Source organism: Mustela lutreola, chromosome 8 (assembly GCF_030435805.1).
Source record: "Mustela lutreola isolate mMusLut2 chromosome 8, mMusLut2.pri, whole genome shotgun sequence".
In the NCBI taxonomy this organism is placed as follows: domain Eukaryota; kingdom Metazoa; phylum Chordata; class Mammalia; order Carnivora; family Mustelidae; genus Mustela; species Mustela lutreola.
The window spans coordinates 82,991,331-83,009,834 of record NC_081297.1 but is presented as its reverse complement, the minus strand read 5'-3'; the positions used below and the strand labels follow the sequence as shown (position 1 = coordinate 83,009,834).

At 39.8% G+C, this 18,504-nt stretch overlaps 1 protein-coding gene across 1 annotated transcript in view; it reads left to right on the top strand.

Annotated features, from left to right (window-relative positions):
* Positions 1–726: 726 nt before the first annotated feature.
* ITPR2 (inositol 1,4,5-trisphosphate receptor type 2) overlaps positions 727–18,504 on the top strand; it is a 502,139-nt gene continuing 484,361 nt past the window's right edge. The window contains exon 1 of the mRNA XM_059185826.1: positions 727–864. Coding sequence (XP_059041809.1) covers positions 773–864 — 92 coding nt within the window. The 5' untranslated portion in view covers positions 727–772. The remainder of the gene's footprint in view (positions 865–18,504) is intronic.

The following is an 18,504-nucleotide window of genomic DNA, read 5'->3' as shown; positions in this document are numbered from 1 at the left end:
GCCAACGGTCACCCTCCCTGCCCCTTGAAAAACTCGGGGAAGACGTCTTGGCCCCGCCATCCCTCGCTTTCCCCGGCGGGGAATGTCGCACGCCAGGCCCGGACGCTCCAGGGCGACTATCACGCGCCCTCTCCCCGGCTCGGGGGCCCCCGCTGCCCCTCCAGCGCCCGCGGTACACCACAGCGCGCGGCTTCCCGGGTGGCCCGGCCTAGGCACAGTCGCCCCGCCCGGGCCCAGCTCCTCCCCCGGCCGCCGCTCGCTGATTGGCCTCCCACCCCCTCTCCCCCGGCTCCTCTCCTCCCCTCAGCCCAATGGGCATCGCCACCTGGTCCAAAAATTCCCCCGAGGGGACCGAGGGGCTCTGCAACCACCAGCACCGGCCGGGCGGCGGGAACGGCCGCGGTGGGGGCGCAGAGCGGGGAGGGGACACGGAGTGGGGAGCGGAGGAGGCGGGAGGAGGAGCAAAGGTGTTGGAGAGAAAACTTCTGAAAGGAACAGGAAACCTGCCGGGGAAGCGGTGGCTGCAGTTCTCGCGCCGCCGGGGCTGCGCACGTCGCGGGGTGTCCGCGGCCGCCGCTGCGCTCCTAGCCCGCTCCCCCGGCGCGGGGGCCCGGCTGAGCCACGACACTCGGTCACTCGGGCCGTGCCCTTCGCCGCCGCTGTCGGCGCTGCAGCCGTGCGCTCCGTGCCGCCCCCGCCGCGGCGGCTCCCCAGAGAGGGCGGCGAGGGCGCAGGAAAGAGGAGGGACGTCTGCTTTCGAGCATGAAGCAGCATGTCTGATAAAATGTCCAGCTTCCTCTACATAGGGGACATCGTGTCCCTGTACGCGGAGGGCTCGGTCAACGGCTTCATCAGCACCCTGGGGTAAGCCGGGGGGCGAGGGCTGGGCAGCGCCCGCGCTCGGTCTGCTGAATCGTCCCCGCCCCTGCTCGCGCCGCCGCGTCCCCCAGCTTCCTGCCGGGGGGTGGCCGGGCCGCGCGGCTGTGTCTGCGCCCGCGGACAGCGCCGGGCGCTCGGCTGGCTCGCAGGAAGCTGCCCCGAGCGGCAACACTTTCTCAGCAACTTTGTAATCTCAAGCTCAGAGACTCATCAGAAAAGGAGGAAGTGATTCGAAAGCCCGGAGACAGGCCCCGGGGAGAAGTCTTCGCTAGCTTCTCCATGGGTTGTTTTCGTTAAAATGTTTGTTTTCCCTTAAAGGTAAAGCAAAACTGCACCTCTCCCCGTGTTTGCTAGCTCCCCACTCTCAAGCCCCTGTCTGTCCGGGCCGGGTTTGTGAGAGCCGTGGGTAAAAGTCTGTGGCCTCGGACGTGAAACCCCAACGATGTGGTCGTGAGCCCCGGTGTGGCTTTGCCCCTGCGCGGGTTGGTTGCTCACCGTCCCGTCGCCTCTGAAATAATTTCCTCTGGACTTCGCGCATCGGGGACTTGCCCCCCGCCTCACGGGTAGTGGAGGGGCGAGTGCAGCGCCGTGACCCCCGGGGGTCTCTGAGGGCCTCTTGGGTTCCAGAACTCAGACGTGCTTTTCTCCTTCCCGGGTCTTGCCTCACTGAAATCCTGAACCTTGCCTGGAACTCGGCCAAGTGCACGGCTCTTGAGATTCGAGTGATTTATGAGTGGGGGAGATATGTATATAAACATACCAAGTGCTAGTTGGTTGAATAGGACTTCCTTGATTACTAGCATTTTTCTCTCTGTCCTGATTGTGAATACAAGTTAGCAGTTTAAACGCACAAGGCAGTGTATTTCGATGCGCACGCATTTTTCTGGGTTACCTTATGGCCTCAGTACTTCAGACTGCCCTGTCTACAAGATTTCAGGCTGCGGAACTGGTGTTTCCACTCCTGGCTGGTCACTGTTGTCTGCTGGTAGGTTTTAGGGCACATGACTGAACATGCAGTGTCCTTGGACCGTGACTGCGAGCCATATTATAACGGAGTGGTGCCTACACGAGGAAGTCACCTAACTTAGTACAGCGTGTGTTAATTGTGCATCTCCCCTAAGAGGCGAGAGAAGGGAGGGAGGAATAATTTAATGCCTTTAAGGTCAGTGTTAATTGTGAAACTGCAGTGTGGAAGAAAAATGTATCAGCAGCAACTGCCCCTGTTGGGTTTGTAAATCAGGAGCTACCGTTTGTTCCTGACACAGTTCACAGTGTGAGGTCAGTTTTGGCGCCCCCAACAACATTTTGCAGATGAACTCCGCTGCACTTCACCTTTTCCAACCATAGACTCTCTGGGTGGGAGTTTGGAAATGCTCCAGGGCCAAAATGTTCAGGGTCAAATCCTGGCAAATCCCCCTGTGAATCTTATGACCCTGGGCAAATTACAGAATTGCTCTGTATCTCAGGTTCCTCCTGTCTAAAAATGGGAATACTACTGGCTTCTGCCTCATAGGACTGTGTTGAAGAAGGGAGTTATTATATGCAAAGTGCCTACCCCAGTACCCGGCACCTAATAAACACTTATGTGTTTGCTCTTCTAATCATCACTACCTTGGTGACTGTGGGCAATAGTTACCCTTGTGGACAAAATAATGAAAAGGACTAGGAATAGAGTATAAAGCCTGGGTAAATAAAGGGCTATGTTTTTGTAGAGTCTTGTTCAGCAAAGTGTTTGTGTACCTAGATGTGTTTGTGTACCTAGACCCACATGGGGCTAGAGGTGAAAAATCAGGAAGCTACAACTGTAGCAGTTGTGGAGTCTCTCCTACTACTTTTAGAGATAAAGGAACTGAGGGGATGAGAAATGAAGAGACTTGCCTAAGAAATGGGGGACATTCATGCCTCAAGCTGGAACTGTAACCCTGTCTCCAGAGTCCCAGCAAAGTGTGGTTTCTTTGGTTACACATCATAATCTTTAAGCCTTGAGAAAAGTAAGCTCCTACCTTTAATGTAGCATATGTTTCTAAAAGTATTATTTGTATTCATTATTTCTTGCTGGTGTTTTGAAAGTTGGGTTTCCTTAGAATGTGCGTAGTATTATTTTCGGGTTAACAAACTGAGTCTCCTTGAGGTTAATAGGACAAGACCTCTGTGCAGCTCAGTTCTGAGGTAAGGAAGGTTCTTTACCCATCCTGCTCTTGGTGAAGCTTGGTGCTTTGATTGGATATTCTTTTTCTCTAACTGGTGGAGCTAGAAACTCATCTTAAAGTTTCTGATTTTTGTGTTAATTTTCTATTTGATACTTTGGATAGCATGATGGTTTTTTAAAATTCAGCCTAAGGGAGTAGTTAATGAGAACTTAGTTTACACAGCATTTCAAGGTAATTCTTGGTAAAGATATTTGTTTGCAAATGAACATTTGCTTTTAACATTAGTGTGTCAGGGAGTTTTGGAGGATATGCATTGTTATCATTTAGCTTTGGGGAAGTTTTGCAATAAGGTAATGAGTTTTTCTGCTAAAAAAAAAAAAAAAAATCAGTTTCACTCCATGAGAGTTTAGCAGGTTCCTCTTAGAGGTACTTCCTACTGGAAATATGAGAGGATTTTCTTAGGCTATGTGACCCAGCTTCTAAGTTTGATTTTTCAGTCTGTGAGAAATTAGAATGCCCCAGTTGCAAAGATTTGCATTTCCTCTTTTTTCTCCAGTTATCCTTTAACCAATACCTACTTGATGTTTCTGAATCCCAAATTAATGCTGACTGAAGTATTGTTCTCCCAGCTTGTGTAGGTGCCAGAGGGGCCTAATATGTATTTTCTCAATTAACTTTTCATCTAAAGATCTATTTAGGAAACATTTATATCGATTTAAGGAAAATTGCTTTAAATCCTATAGAATGATGCTGCTGCATATATTTTAAATAGTCTCTTTTGCTAATGGTATGTTTTAGGGTTGTCGTATTTATTTATTTATTTATTTGACAGAGAGAGAGAGAGAGAGAGAGAGAGAGAGAGATCGATCACAAGTAGACAGAGAGAGGGGGAAGCAGGCTCCCCACTGTGTAGAGAGCCCAATGTGGGGCTCGATCCCAGGACCCTGAGATCATGACCTGAGCTGAAGGCAGAGGCTTAACCCACTGAGCCACCCAGGTGCCCTTGTTGTTTTTACTTTTTAAAAAGGAGGGAGGCGGGGCGCCTAGGTGGCTCAGTGTGGGTTAAAGCCTCTGCCTTGGGCTCAGGTTATAATCCCAGGTCCTGGGATCGAGCCTCGCATCGGGCTCTCTGCTCAGCCGGAAGCCTGCTTCCACCTCTCTCTCTGCCTGCCTCTCTGCCTATTTGTGATCTTTGTCTGTCAAATAAACAAATAAAATCTTAAAAAAAAAGAAAAAAAAGAAGGGAGGCACTAGGGATGCCTGGCTGGCCCAGTGGGTTAAGAAGCGATCAAGCGATCAAGTCCTATGCTGGGCTGCTTGCTCAGTGGTAAGCCTGCTTCTCCCTCTGCCTGCTGCTCTCCCTGCTTTTGTTCTCTCTCTCTCCCCCTGAATAAATAAATAGAATCTTAAAAAAAAAAAAAAGGGAAGGAGTTTGGGGATCTGCTGTACAATGTCAAATATAGTGGTAATTGTTCCATCTCCCCTTTTAAATTTTCTTTACCCTGAGACTTACTTCCCCAGTCATTGCTGTATGTGACACTTCATATTTCTGGGTCCATCCACTTGACCAAATGGTTAGATACCATACAGTGGGAATGAGCACGGCAGAACTCCCAGGATGGGTGGGATAGAATAGTGAAAAGGTGTTTAACTTCTTCATTGTCTATCCTCCACACGATTGAGAAGTTAGCAAATGACACGTGTGATAAGTGTATTTGTGTGTGTGTGTGTGTGTGTGTGTGTGTGTAAGTGATTGCTGGTTTGGTTTGAGGTTTCTTTGTAGGATCTACCAAGAATCAACACCTACTAGTTAAGGTCTCAGGAAGCCATCAGTGGCATCACTGATACAGTGGCCACAAAGTATCATCATTGTCTCTTAGCCAGAGTGACACAAGATTGTGTCCCTTATTTCTTACTTTCTGCTTGATTTTGGCCAATTCAGTGAACTTTTCTCTTCCCTCTTTCCATGTTCAGTGACGGACATTATGTAGGGTGGTGGTGTGTCACACAGTTTATAATTCTGGCTTCATTCCTCAGATGAATAAAACTGTAAATGAGTACCTTTTATTGTTCCCATTTATAGTCCCTTGAATTTGCCTTCCTGATCTTTTACTCTGTTTAACATTTTTGATATTCAAATACTTGTAAATTTGATTATTATCTTTTCTTCTTTTTCTCATTGAATTATGCGGCTCTTTTTATAGCTTTAAACATCTTTCCCTTCCTAGGACTGGCTGATCAGTGAAGAGTCAAGTAGATGACACAAGGAATGGTTATAGTCAAGTGTTATTTTAGAATAATTTGTAGGTTATCTTTAGTCTTCCAAATAGAACTCTTCAAGTTAACACCCAGTATTTCCTGCTTTAACTAGCTGTATAAACTTAGCTTTGTTTTGGCTAAGGCATATGTTATTGTGATAAAAATATCTAAAAATCCATTGAATATTTGCATGCATGTTCACTGGGGAGGAAGAAGACAGTATAATCTTGAATACTCAGTTGTTTTGGAAAGTCTAAGGGTTAGTAGTGTCACCTTATGGAACTTGAAATCTGCTCAAGTACGAAGACAGTTTCTGAAGTGGTGAACATAAAGGCTATTTTAAGTTAAAATGTCAACTGTTTCTTAAACTTAGAAGTTATTCCATAAATAACATTGCAGCTTTTCCACCCTCTCTTGTGGAGAAAGCTCAGTCAGGTAAACAACCGTCCCTCCTAAATGCCCCTGATGCTTCCTTCTGATTGACTAGAATTCACAGACAACTGCTTGGCCTCATTCTAGGTTTAATAGATACTTTTTTTTTTTTTTTTTTTTTTTTTTTTTTGCTTAGGTAGCACGTTTCATAATCTCATTTTCCCTTGGAACTGTTCTTGTACAGATAGAATATAGATAACTCACAAATATAGACAGAATACAATAGACTCATAATTTAAAACTCAAATCCCAGGCACAGGGTGTCTCTTCATATATAAATCTGGAAGAAGAAGTAATAATGGACTTTTATAACAAATTAATAGCATAAAATAAGAATGAATTTTACTTTTTTTTTTTTGAACACCTGATCTTGGTAACAGATCATCAGATTATAATGAGAAGTAGAAGTTTAATGACCATTCATTCATTCATTCATTTAGTAGGTAAAACTGTACCTTTCAAATGTATTGATGCCTTTTTTGTTTATGGTTCTCTTTCTTCTCCCATGTAAATTTAGATAGGAAAGTTTTAAAAATATGCCTTCAGAAAACCATAATTCTAGTTAAAAAATACAAAACAATATATATGGAAAATAGTGAAAGAAAATAGAATAGCATATTGGCGGTGGTAGAACTGCATGGTGAATGAATAGGTGATTTTCATTTTCATTTTTGTATCTCCTGTATTTCCCAGATTCTAGATATGTTTCTTTAATTAAACATCTATTACTGGTGTAGTCAGGAGAGTTAGCTAAATTGAAAGTGGTATTTTTAAAGATTCTTCAGTTTCTTATTACTGTTAGTCAACAGTATTCATCTTTTTTTTTTTTTAAATTAAGGATTTTATTTATTTATTTGTCAGAATGAGAAAGAGAGAACAAAAGAAAGGGACCACAAGCAGGGGGAGCAGCAGGCAGAGGGAGAAGCAGGCTCCCTGCTGAGCAGGGAGCCCCATGTGGGACTTGATCCCAGGATTCTGGGATCATGATCTGAGCTGAAGGGAGGGACTTAACCTACTGAGCCACTCAGGTGCCGCAATAGTATTTACCTTATCAAGCATAAATAAAGTTTTGTCCTCCTTATGGTCACTGAAGGGAAACTACAAACTAGTTCAGTAGGTGTTGCTGAAATAGATGGTCATTCGTCTCTCATAAACAACATTTATTCCTTATTACTGGTTTTGAAAATGTATTATGAAAAAATGTTTGACCAGTAATGCTGAGCAATTCTTAATGATTGATTTAACTTATGCAGACTTATTTTAGAAGTCTGTTTATGCATGAAGTAAGAAGTGTGCAGTTTAGCACGGCCGACTTGTTCATGTTTGTAATCTCAGTAGTCACTATGATACTTTTAAATCCCGAGTCACCTTCTATAGGCAATAGTTTGTGAGGGATTTCTTTTTGTGTATGTATGATTGAAATGTTTTTGTTAAGTATCTTCGAAATGGATGGATTAGATTTTTTTTTAAAGATTTTATTTATTTATTTGACAGAGAGAGAGATCAGAAGTAGGCAGAGAGGCAGGCAGAGAGAGAAGGAAACAGGCTCCCTGCTGAGCAGAGAGCCCTATGCAGGGCTCGATCCCAGGACCCTGAGATCATGACCTGAGCTGAAGGCAGAGGCTTTAACCCACTGAGCCACCCAGGCGCCCATGGATTAGCTTAAAATAAAAAGTAACAATTGGTTAGCAAGAGCTATTTTGTAGTTTATACCAACACATACCCACAGAAATCCAACCCAGAATTGAGAATAAATTATGAGGTTATTAAAAAAAAGCATTTTAATCATAAAATTACAAATGTACTTACATCATGAATCAAGTCCAGGTAATTTTCCTTGTGATGTGGTTTATACTGGAGCATGCTGCAGATAGAATCATTAATTCATTCAACAAATATTTAGTAAGCCCTGACTATGTGCTCGGGATACAGTGGGAAGAGATGCTAGATTTTTTTTTTTTTTAAAGAGATTTTATTTTTTTGACAGAGAGATAGAGAGCATAAGGAGGTAGAGGGAGAGAGAGAAGGAGGCTTTCTGTTGAACAGGGAGCCCGATGAGGAGCTCCATTTCAGGACCCTGGGATCCTGACTTGAGCTGATGGCAGACGCTTAACGACTGAGCCACCCAGGTGCCCCAGAGATGCTAGATCTTAAGTGTTTAATTATCTCAAAAACTAAAATTATCTTTGGGAATTTGTAGTATGCGATTTCCTTTGAGAGCTTGTCTAGGATCTATGGGACTAACGGTATTGACACCTTCTTTGCTCTCCGTGCTAAAAATGCCACAAGGTAAGGAACTGTCATTTTTATCTTTGTATGCTTAGCACCTCACACGATTTCTGCTTAATAAATATTTGTGAAGTAACTAGTGGTTACCAGTTACCATTAGTAACTAGTGATGGAGGTAAGGCTGATATTGAATAACCACAACATGAGACAATTCTTTTCAAATGTCATGAAGATGATTAAAAACAGTATCATAAAGAAGTCAGAAGAGGATTCATTGCTTCTGGCTTAAATGAGCTGGGGAGGGTTTCGAGGAAAAGGTGGTATTTAAGCTGAACTTTGAAAGATCATTAGGATAGATATTTGTCTCAAATCTATACCCATGATTTGAGCATATATTCTTGGTACTTTTTTCTTTCATTGAAAAAGCAGCTTGGTGAAATTTTACTGTCCGTTTTGATAGCTCCAAAAAAGGAAGCAAACAATTTGATATTTTTGATATGAAAAGATAGAAGAAATGATCTAAAAACGTATTTTATGCTTATTTACCAAATGTGAGAAGTTTAAATTTGGTTCAGACCCTCTGAGTTTTGCCTCATACTGCCTGTGACTATTCAAAACACACACACACACACACACACACACACACACTCATTCCCAATTGGTACAGCATACCTTTCATAGATTCTCGTGAACACAGGAAAAGACTTACGAAGTGCACTAAGCATAATTTGAATATGTGTCTAAATTCTTAGAATTCAAATGTGTTATTGAGCTTCTATCTATTAGTAGGGTATTTGAGCCACTATTAAAATATCCTCATAAAATTTTCTTGTGAAAATTACAAAATGCTGGACTTTTATTATGTATAGTTATCCAAAACAATTCCTCAATGGAGTCCTAGAGAAAACTGAAGTTTTTAATTAAGAAATTCCTAGATATCTAGCTCTCCAAGACCTTGTGGGAATGACTAATTTTGAAAGAATCACTAAGAGTAGACACTACTATTCTCCATATCTTATCTCCTATTGAAAAGAGAATTCTTCAAATTATACAAGGATCATCAAAGCTAAATATAAGAGCATAAACAAACAGGACCCACCACAAACCAAAAAATAAAACTGGACCATAAATTTGTTGATTGACTTTTCTAGTGGCAAATCAAAGTGTATTACAGGCGTCTCCTACTATCCAGAAGTTCACTTTATCCAACTTCACTTTAACAAAAGACCTACACTGACAACTGCCTTCAGTAATTGAAAGAAATCCAAAGAGGATTTTTGCTTTTGTGAAATAGCAATTGCTTCTTTGCTTTATGCATTTTGGCTTTTTAAAGGTTTCATAGGAATGTTCTACTTTTCGATGGGGGGGGGGGGTGGGGAAGAAACCTGTTTTTTGTAAAAATTTCAAAGACTAAAATGATGTTCCAACACACATTTAGTCAAATTATTTACAAATCTTGTATTGAATTGTCTTGGAATTCTCGAAAGAACAGTCAGTATCCTTTGCTATCCTAATTCTTACTACCTGATTTCAAAAGCCCAAAAGATTTGGAAAGCGAAAGATACTTGTATATCATTTTCCTACATGGATAAAGCCTCAGGATCAAAAGTCTATAATATATTAGAAGTAAGATTCTTTTGTTTCTAAGGAAGAGAAACTATCTCTGGCTAGCTTAAGCAAAGAAGGAAATGTTAATTATAAGGATACTGGAGGAACTCCAAGAAATTGAATGATGAGCTCAACAACTGAGCAGTGAGAAAGGCAGAAGCCCAAGGCTGCTGTGGGAATCTCAATAGCAGAACTTTCTCTCTGTCCTGCCGTTCACATGACCTGGATCCAGGAATTCCTATACTCTGCGTCTTTCTTCTTAAATTTCAGAATATCGAGTGGTGGAATTTGGCTCCATTTGGATTATTCACTTATGTGAATGAAGAAGTCCCAATACCAGGTTTGATTACCAGAGAAATCACTGAGCAAGGCCCTTTGGTTTCTGCGGGCTTCTGGGCGGTCTGGTATGGGAGAGAGTGAGCGAGCTAAGAGCAGGGGAGATTAGATCATCGCTTATTCTATCAGTATTACATCATCAGTATTCTAAGTGCCTTTTAAAATAGTAATTGTGGGAAAATACACAATTTACCATCTTAACCATTTTAAGTGTAAAATTCAGTGGCATTAATCACTTACAATGTTGTGCAACATCGCCTGTATCCATTTTCAGAACTTTTTCATCATCCCTTTCGACCATCACTCTGTCCACGTCCCCTCCTCCTCTCTGTAACTCTTAGTCTACTTTCTGTCTCTATGAATTTACCCATTCTAGGTGCCCCACCTAAGTGGAGCCATATAGTATTTGTCCTTTTGAGTCTGGACTTATTTACAAGCATAATGTTTTCAAGAACCAACGGTGTAGCATGCACTAGTCCTCCATTCCTTTTTATTGCCAAACAGTATCCTGTTGTATGGATTTAGCATATTGGGTCTCTCTGTCTATCAGTTGATGGGTCTTTGGGGTTGATTCCACTTTTTAATTATTATGAAAAATGCTGCTATGAATATTCATGTATAGGCTTTTGTGTGGATTTATGTTTTTAATTCTTTTAGGTATATACCTAGCAGTATATAGAATTCATGGGTCATTGATAACATATTTAACATTTTGCCTCAGCCTTTCCTATTCTTTATTTTATTAAAAAAATTAAAAAAAATTTTTTAAGATAAAAAAATTTATTAACATATAATGTATTATTTGGCCCAGGGTTACAGGTCTGTGAATCATCAGGCTTATCCATTTCACAGCACTCACCATAGTTCCTATTCTTATCCTGCTTTACCTACCCCACCATACTATATCTCAATACACACAATATAATTTACTATTTAAATATCCATTGTTTATCATCTGTCTATAAACTCTTTGAAGGCAGGGATCTTTCTGTTTTGTCACTGAGTATCTCAAGTGCTTGGCTCCATAAATATTTTTGAATTAGGATATATGTATTCTCAAATCTCTAAGTAACTGTTAATATCAGTTCTTCTCTGGAAAAAAAAAAATCAATGAAAGTGCTCTTACTTATTAAATGTTTTGAGAATCCATACAGGTAGTCCTTTCAAAAAAGATGGAAGTAGTCATTAGTTTTATGGTGCCATTAAATCTTACTATAATAGGTAGTTTAATAATGTCTTGGGTCATATCTCTGTGCTTTCCTGCAGTCTGGAAAAGGTACTATATATAACCTTATTTAATGGTTTGCCTGTTATAGCCACATTAAACTAAAGTTGATATTTCTGAAAGTTCAGTTTTGTTTTTAATGTGTACAAAGGGTGAATTTGTAAGCATTTGATGAGACAATTTCTTACTTTAAATCAGCTCTTTCTCTTTGTGGATAGTATATAACACATCTGGAGAGACTTTTTAAAATTTTAACTGCTATTGGCAAAAAAGTTTAGTTGGAAATAATTTGCTAATATGAAACCAGAGAACAGTTGAGGGAATTTATAGCACTTAAGAAAAATAGAAGAGAGCATATGACAACTTGTAATTTTTATTTTTGAAATTTAAGAATAAGTGTCTGGAAAAGGATAAGCATTTAAATATAGGTTGAAGAAAACAAATTGCTGTGTTTTTCTTCTTCATTAATTTATATTCCATCTATTGCCTGAGTCTCTTAGAATGTGCTTTGCCTTAGGCTTATTCCAAATTACACATGTTTGGCCATTCTCTTTTTAAGAACATAAAATTCTACAGTGTTGTTATTTGTTCTTATTCTTGGAATCTTCACTGGTAGCAATGTACAAATAAGAACTTCATTGAGGTATATTTGCATATAGGACAGAGAAATAAAGTGAAAAATATAGATATGTACAAATTACAAAATAATTTCAAAGTAAAACAATGTCATTCTATTTCCTCTAGTTGTAATGCACCATGATCTTCTATGATAGGTATTTAAAATGTAATATCTTTAAAAAAGTACTTTTGAGATGAAATATACAAAACATTATCAGGGTTTTGCTTCATTTCCAAATTAATTCCTCGGAAGCACATCATACCAATTAAAGATAGTGACTTAAAAAATATATCACGCAAATCACCAACATAGTTACATTAGGGATCCAAAATAAGTTAATGATTTAAGGACTAGTCACTTGTGTTTGGCTGAAGTGTTCAAGGTCATTGCTGATATCAGGGACATAACTACTTAAACATTTGCATTTCAAGTAGATTTTTGGCTTCAGCCACATTTTCAAAGAGGGTAATTTCAAACCTGGTTTGTTAAAATAGGCAGGAAAAGTAAGGAAAGAAATTTTGTTGTACTGAAGACTCGATACTTGTGGCTAGGAATGGTGAATATTGTGACATTTAAATCAAATTAAGTCTCATTGTCAATGAAAGTCAATGAAACTTATTTAAAATTTACTTAATTAATCCATCTCTTCCATCTCTAGGATTACTAACAAATGAGAAAAAGGCCTTTATTTACCTTTCTTCCCTATTTACCTGGCAGGACATGATTTAATAGTTGAGTTCCAATTCTAAACTCATGTGAAGAATGGGCCTCTTTCCTGATCAGTACAAATGAAGTCATTGTTATCTGTTAGGGTGAAACCCAGTGCTTATTTCTAGTTGTAGCTGCTAAAGAATCTTTCAGAAAGTCTTTTAAAATATTATCAAGTTGCAAGTATAAAAACACTGTCATTATTGAGGAAACTGGGTAAAGAATTGTTTAGGTAAATTGTCATGTAGGAGTTTTTTGTTTTTTTAAAGATTTTATTTATTTGACAGAGAGAGAGAGATCACAAGTAGGCAGAGAGGCAGATGGGGGCGGGGGGAAGCAGGCTCCCTGCTGAGCAGAGAACCCGTTGTGTGGATCAATCGCAGGACCCTAAGATCATTACCTGAGCTGAATGCAGAGGCTTTAACCCACTGAGCCCCCATGTAGGAGTTTTTTTTTTTTTTTTTTTTAAGATTTTTTTTAAAATTTATCTGACAGAGATCACAAGTAGGCAGAGAGACAAGCAGAGAGAGAGGAGGAAGCAGGCTCCCTGCAGAGCAGAGAGCCTGATGCGGGGCTCGATCCCAGGACCCTGGGATCATGACCTGAGCCGAAGGCAGAGGCCCAACCCACTGAGCCACCCAGGTGCCCCCATGTAGGAGTTTTGAGAGGCATTGATTACTTTGGCAATAGTTAGATAAAGTTGTACTATGACAGTTTTCTAAAGAGTAGATCAAAATTCATTTTGCACATTTTTTTGAAATGGAAATTATAATTAATGTGATAAACTCTAAAGAATTGACGCCAACTGCAACATTTAGTTTGAGCTCTGTTTAATTTAGCAAAATGCATTTTTTATTTCAATTTCTGTATCATAGACTGCTAGTTATTCCCTCAAATTCATTCTTCCTTTCTTCCATACTAACAGAAGTATTTGACTTTATGGGTGCCCAGAATAAAGACCACATTTCCCAGCCTCCCTTGCAGCCAGGGTGGTCATGGACTATACGTCGAGGTCAGGTTTTTAAAGGAGGCTTTGGCTGCCCGCTATCCTCCCTCCCCTCCCTTCCCCCCATTTCATTTAATTGTTATATGAGCTGTAAGAAGCCATCTTGAATCTTGCTGATGTGACCAATATATTGGGGATAATAGAACATCCATAAATGAACCTGATCTCTGGACCTCCTCAAATCCTGGCTCGATTTTATTCTAATAGAAGATGGAACTGGATAGGCAGACAAAGGCCAGATCATATATTCCTCATTAGGTAATGTGAAGTCATTGGAGGATTTTTAAGCAGGAGAGTGAAATGATCAGGTTTTGTGCTAGGAAGATCAGACAGTGGTAAAGAGAAAGGATAGAATGAGGTTGCAAATGGTAGGCATGGGCGGAATCAGGGTCTTACCTGAAGGAGGCCTGAACCAAGGAGCTGTACTGGGGATGAAAAGTAACTTGTCTTAGAATCACTGAAGGGACAGTAGTGTTTCACTTTAGATCTGAAAAGTTTTATAGATTAAAATATTCAGTGTGACTTTTGAGGCTTTATTTTAAAAGTGAAACACATGGACTTGAAAGAAGTTTCTCTTTCATTTGCTTATGGATGGATGAAAGGTCATTAAACTTCAGGCTTTCCTGGGCTCTGAGATACAAGCCTCATCTTGTTCATGCTTTCTTCCCCTGGCTCCCTGCTTTGGGAGATGTCTCCCTGTGCCTCCCCCCATTTTTTTTTAGTTGCATATATATTCTGAGTTTCCTCTTACCACAGGGGCTTTTCATGTGTTTTCTTCTCTGTCTGGCAGGTTTCCCCCCTTAAACCCCTGCCTTTCACCTAATTTGTACCTATTCCTTTTCCAGATTTCAGCTCACTGACCGTTCTTCAGTGAACTTTTCCTGATCTTCCAGACAGTGTGAGCTCCTTTTTTGTGTGCTCCTACAGCATCATAATTTTCCCCTTCAGAAAATTTATCACAGTTGTAGTTTTAATTTTACTTAAACTCTGTAAGGGCAGGGCCTGTCTGGTTTTGTTCACAATTATGTTCCTAATGTTGCACAGAGCATCTGTCAGGTAGTAGGTACTCAAGAAGTTTTGAGTTTGGTTCAGACAAACCTAGTTTCAAATCACAACTCCAGTCTTCTTGGTGTGACCTTAAGAAGTTGTACCTTAATACTGAAACCTCAATTTCTTGATCTGTAAAGTGGGATTATTGCTTAGGTTTTACGATTGCCCTGAGATTAATGGCAATTAACATTTGTGAAACATTTAGTAAGCGTCAGACCCTTAGCATTGGGCACCTAAATTAAGTAGGTAGAAACCACTGTTATTACTATTGTTATTATTATTATATCCAAAAAATCAGCATGAATCTCTTTTTGGAAACTCGGTTGAGTTCATAGGGCATCGATGTTGAAAGTTCTGCTGCATTATGTTTATAAAATTTTGTAGTAAACCAGTATAAGCTGGTATTTGCTTAATAGGCTGTTCAAAGTCACACTTCCTTATCTATTATTTATTTTGGTTTTGGCTTTTTTTTTTTCTTCCTCTCTTTGATAATGCACATTACCAAGTTGCAGGCACTTCTATTTATCTTTTATTAGTGGGTTTGATGCCTGCTATCCTTTTGATGTAATGCAAACACCTGAATTGTATCAACATTAGTAATAACCTTAGAATTGCTTGGCATATATATACCCTATCTTCCTGGATTGGAATTTTGAAGTCTTGCTACATTTTAAAGACAACCTGTTATTTTAGTTGCTAACATTCCCCCCTCCCCCTTCCCGGTAGAACATAGTGCTCAAAGGAAAGAGTTTTGTTTTATTTATTGAAACAAAAACAAATGTTTGCTTTGGAGCCATTAGGATAGAGATTTTGCACAATTTTCCATTGAACAGCTGGTGCTACTGTACCTTCTCTTGTTTCCTATTGGCCAAGCATTCCCAGGGAACATCTGTGACTGGTAGAGGGATTAGCAAAAACATTTATCTAATTTGGATAATTAATCAGTTTATAAATAAAAAATTAGCCTGGGATAATCTTGTTAAATTTTGAATAGTGACCAATCAAGTGATCATGGTTGCTTATCTTGGGACAACTAATGACTTTTAGACAAAATCTTAGGGATCTGAAAGGCATGGACTCCTGCCTCTTGGATATAGTTAATGAACAAAAATAGGCAGGCTCTAGCTTTCTTTTAGTTATGTCATAAAAGGAGATTTTACTATAACTGGAATCTTAGTATATATATCACACAAACTGTTGAACAATCCTTATAAATAAAAGCATTAAAGAAAAACACATCACACACACCCCCCTTATAAACTCTTTTTTGAAAGTTTCTCTGTGATGCTTCCTTTGAGCTCACATTAATTCCTGATGTTGCAGTTTATTCCAGTTTGCTATTTCTAGTCCTACTGGAGTAATGGGATAAGAGCTCCAAACATGTCACATTCCTTGTTATGACAGGACTGGTGAATCTGAAGACCGTGTATGAATCAGGGTGCAAGAAGCAGAAAACCCAGCTGGAACAATGGTCAGCAAAGAGAACTTTGTAATCAAGTAACCGAAGAGTGTAGGCATAGCATTGTTATAAACTCTATCCCTTGATTCTGTTTTTTTATTTTTGTTTTTTTAAAGATTTTATTTATTTGTTTGACAGAGAGAGACACAGAGAGAGAGGGAACACAAGCAGGAGGAGTGGGAGAGGGAGAGGCAGGCAAGGAGCAGGGAGCTTGATGCGGGGCTCTATCCCATGATCCTGGGATCATGACCTAAGATGCTTAAGGACTGAGCTACCCAGGTTCCCTTTATTCTTGAACTAACGAGTGTTAGTTCCACCCTTAGGCAAGCTTCTGCCTATGGTGACAGCATGGCTGCTAGCGGCTTCTGCCTTATAGTACCCTATCCTCTTACCCCCAGAGCTGAAAAGAGTGCCTCATTTCCTCAGACCCCAGAAGTACAGCAGTTACCTCTGTTGCTTGACTGGGATAGTGGTCCCATTTTCAGCCAAACACTGTGGCTAGGGAATGAGATGCTAGTGCTTCCAGAGATGACATCGTCATGCTCTGAGTGGGAGAAGAAGAGCCCTTCTCCATTATTCTGTCAGGGTTCTGTTGCCAGAGAAAGACAGTGGACAACCGGATGGGAAGGTAAAGACAACACGTGCCCCCCGCAGCCGAAAAGGATTACCCCTTAACCTCAAGGAAGCTATATCTCCTATGTCCTCACAATCAGGTTTTCAAATGTGAAACCTTTAATTACCTTTTGTGCTTGTAGAAGACTGTTCTCTTTCCAGCTTACTACTTTTGGGCTTTTTATACTAGCATTTCAGGTGGAGTTTACTTCCTGATGAAGAGGAGAATTATCTGAATACTTTTACATACTGTAGTAAAACCTCAAGTCTGGTCCAGTCCATACTTCTTTGGGCATCAGCTCTTGGAGGAAAGGACTTTGAGGAAATCTAAGGGTGGGGGTCATGGTGAGGGGTCAGAGGTAAGGCAGCAATGTATTGCACCTAGGTAATACCCCAATATTGTTGCTATGAAGTAAAAAAAAAGAGAGAGAGTTTATGAAACAGACTTTTTCAAAATAAAAACATTATTCATAAGCACCTGAATAAACATGCTTTGATATATGAATGTCATCCATGAGAGTATATACATGAGACTCTCTATTTCTTACAGTAAATTTTATTGTGAATGTATTTCCTTTTAATGTAGATAGCTTTTGTTTAGGCACAGGTAGCTTGTCCACTTTGGAGTAATTGTGGCAGCTTATGTGCATACAGTGTACATGATTAATTATTAAGATGCAGATGTATACAAAGCAGGGTGTGATGTAGCAGGATTTAAAATACAGATTTTGGGGGCACCTGGGTGGCTCAGTGGGTTGGGCTGCTGCCATCGGCTCAGGTCATGATCTCAGGGTCCTGGGATAGAGTCCCACATCGGGCTCTCAGCTCAGCAGGGAGCCTGCTTCCCCCTCTCTCTCTCTCTGCCTGCTTCTCTGTATGCTTGTGATCTCTGTCAAATAAATGAATAAAACCTTTAAAAAAATACAGATTCTGAAATAAAAGATCATTATTTTAGATCTCAAAAATTAGAAAATTTTGTTGTGAAAATAGTTTTAATTAAAAATTCCCTTGTAAAACAAATGTATTTTGTGCCAGAGCTAGATATGAATTATGATTCCTAATTAATATGTAATATTGAAATGTGATATTTGTGTAACCTTTTCAGAAATGGCACAGTAAATTCTTCTAACTCTTAAAAGTCAATGTCTTCAACTCATTTTTTTTCCTATTTTAATATTTAAAACTTAGGTCTACTTGACTATTGAAGAAATCGGTTAGTTATATAATTATCTAGAAATCATATTTAATTTCAAGGTTGAAATCAAATCATTAAATAAATAGATGTTTGATAATGAGCTTTTAAAGGCAATGTGGATTTTGGAAAGAGCTGTTGAAGTACTGAGGTTTGAATTCTATTCTGCCCTGAAGAGGTTCTGAGAACTTATACAGAGTATTTAATATCTGAATTCAGGTCCCCATCTTTATGACTGAGTCTTCTAGGTGCCCCCCCCAGGTCCCCATCTTTAAATTGGGATTATAAGTGTATGTGTCCTCTGTTTTTCAGTGGTTCTTTGGGGGGGGGGTGAAATGATGTTATACCTGTGTGAATGTTTGGAAAGCTATACTGGTACATGCTGGATGTTCAAAAGATTCATATATATTTTCTTTAAACAATAAATCCTAAGGAATTCACCTAAATCTACTCACTAGCATGAGTTGAATCATATTATACATTTAAATATCAGCGGTTTCTTTTTCCAGATTTGCTATAATTTAAAAAGCCAGAAAATGTTTCCCCTATTTAACGTTTCCCAGAAAATGTTTTCCCACTGTTGTGGCAGTGATGTAAATAAAAAGAAAATTTTGATTTAAGTACATAACCCAGGATTTTCTTGATTTTATTTTGTCTTTATTGATGAAGGAACATATTTGGAAAATAGAAATAATTTATTTTAGTTATGCACATATATATAATGCATATATATAAATTTA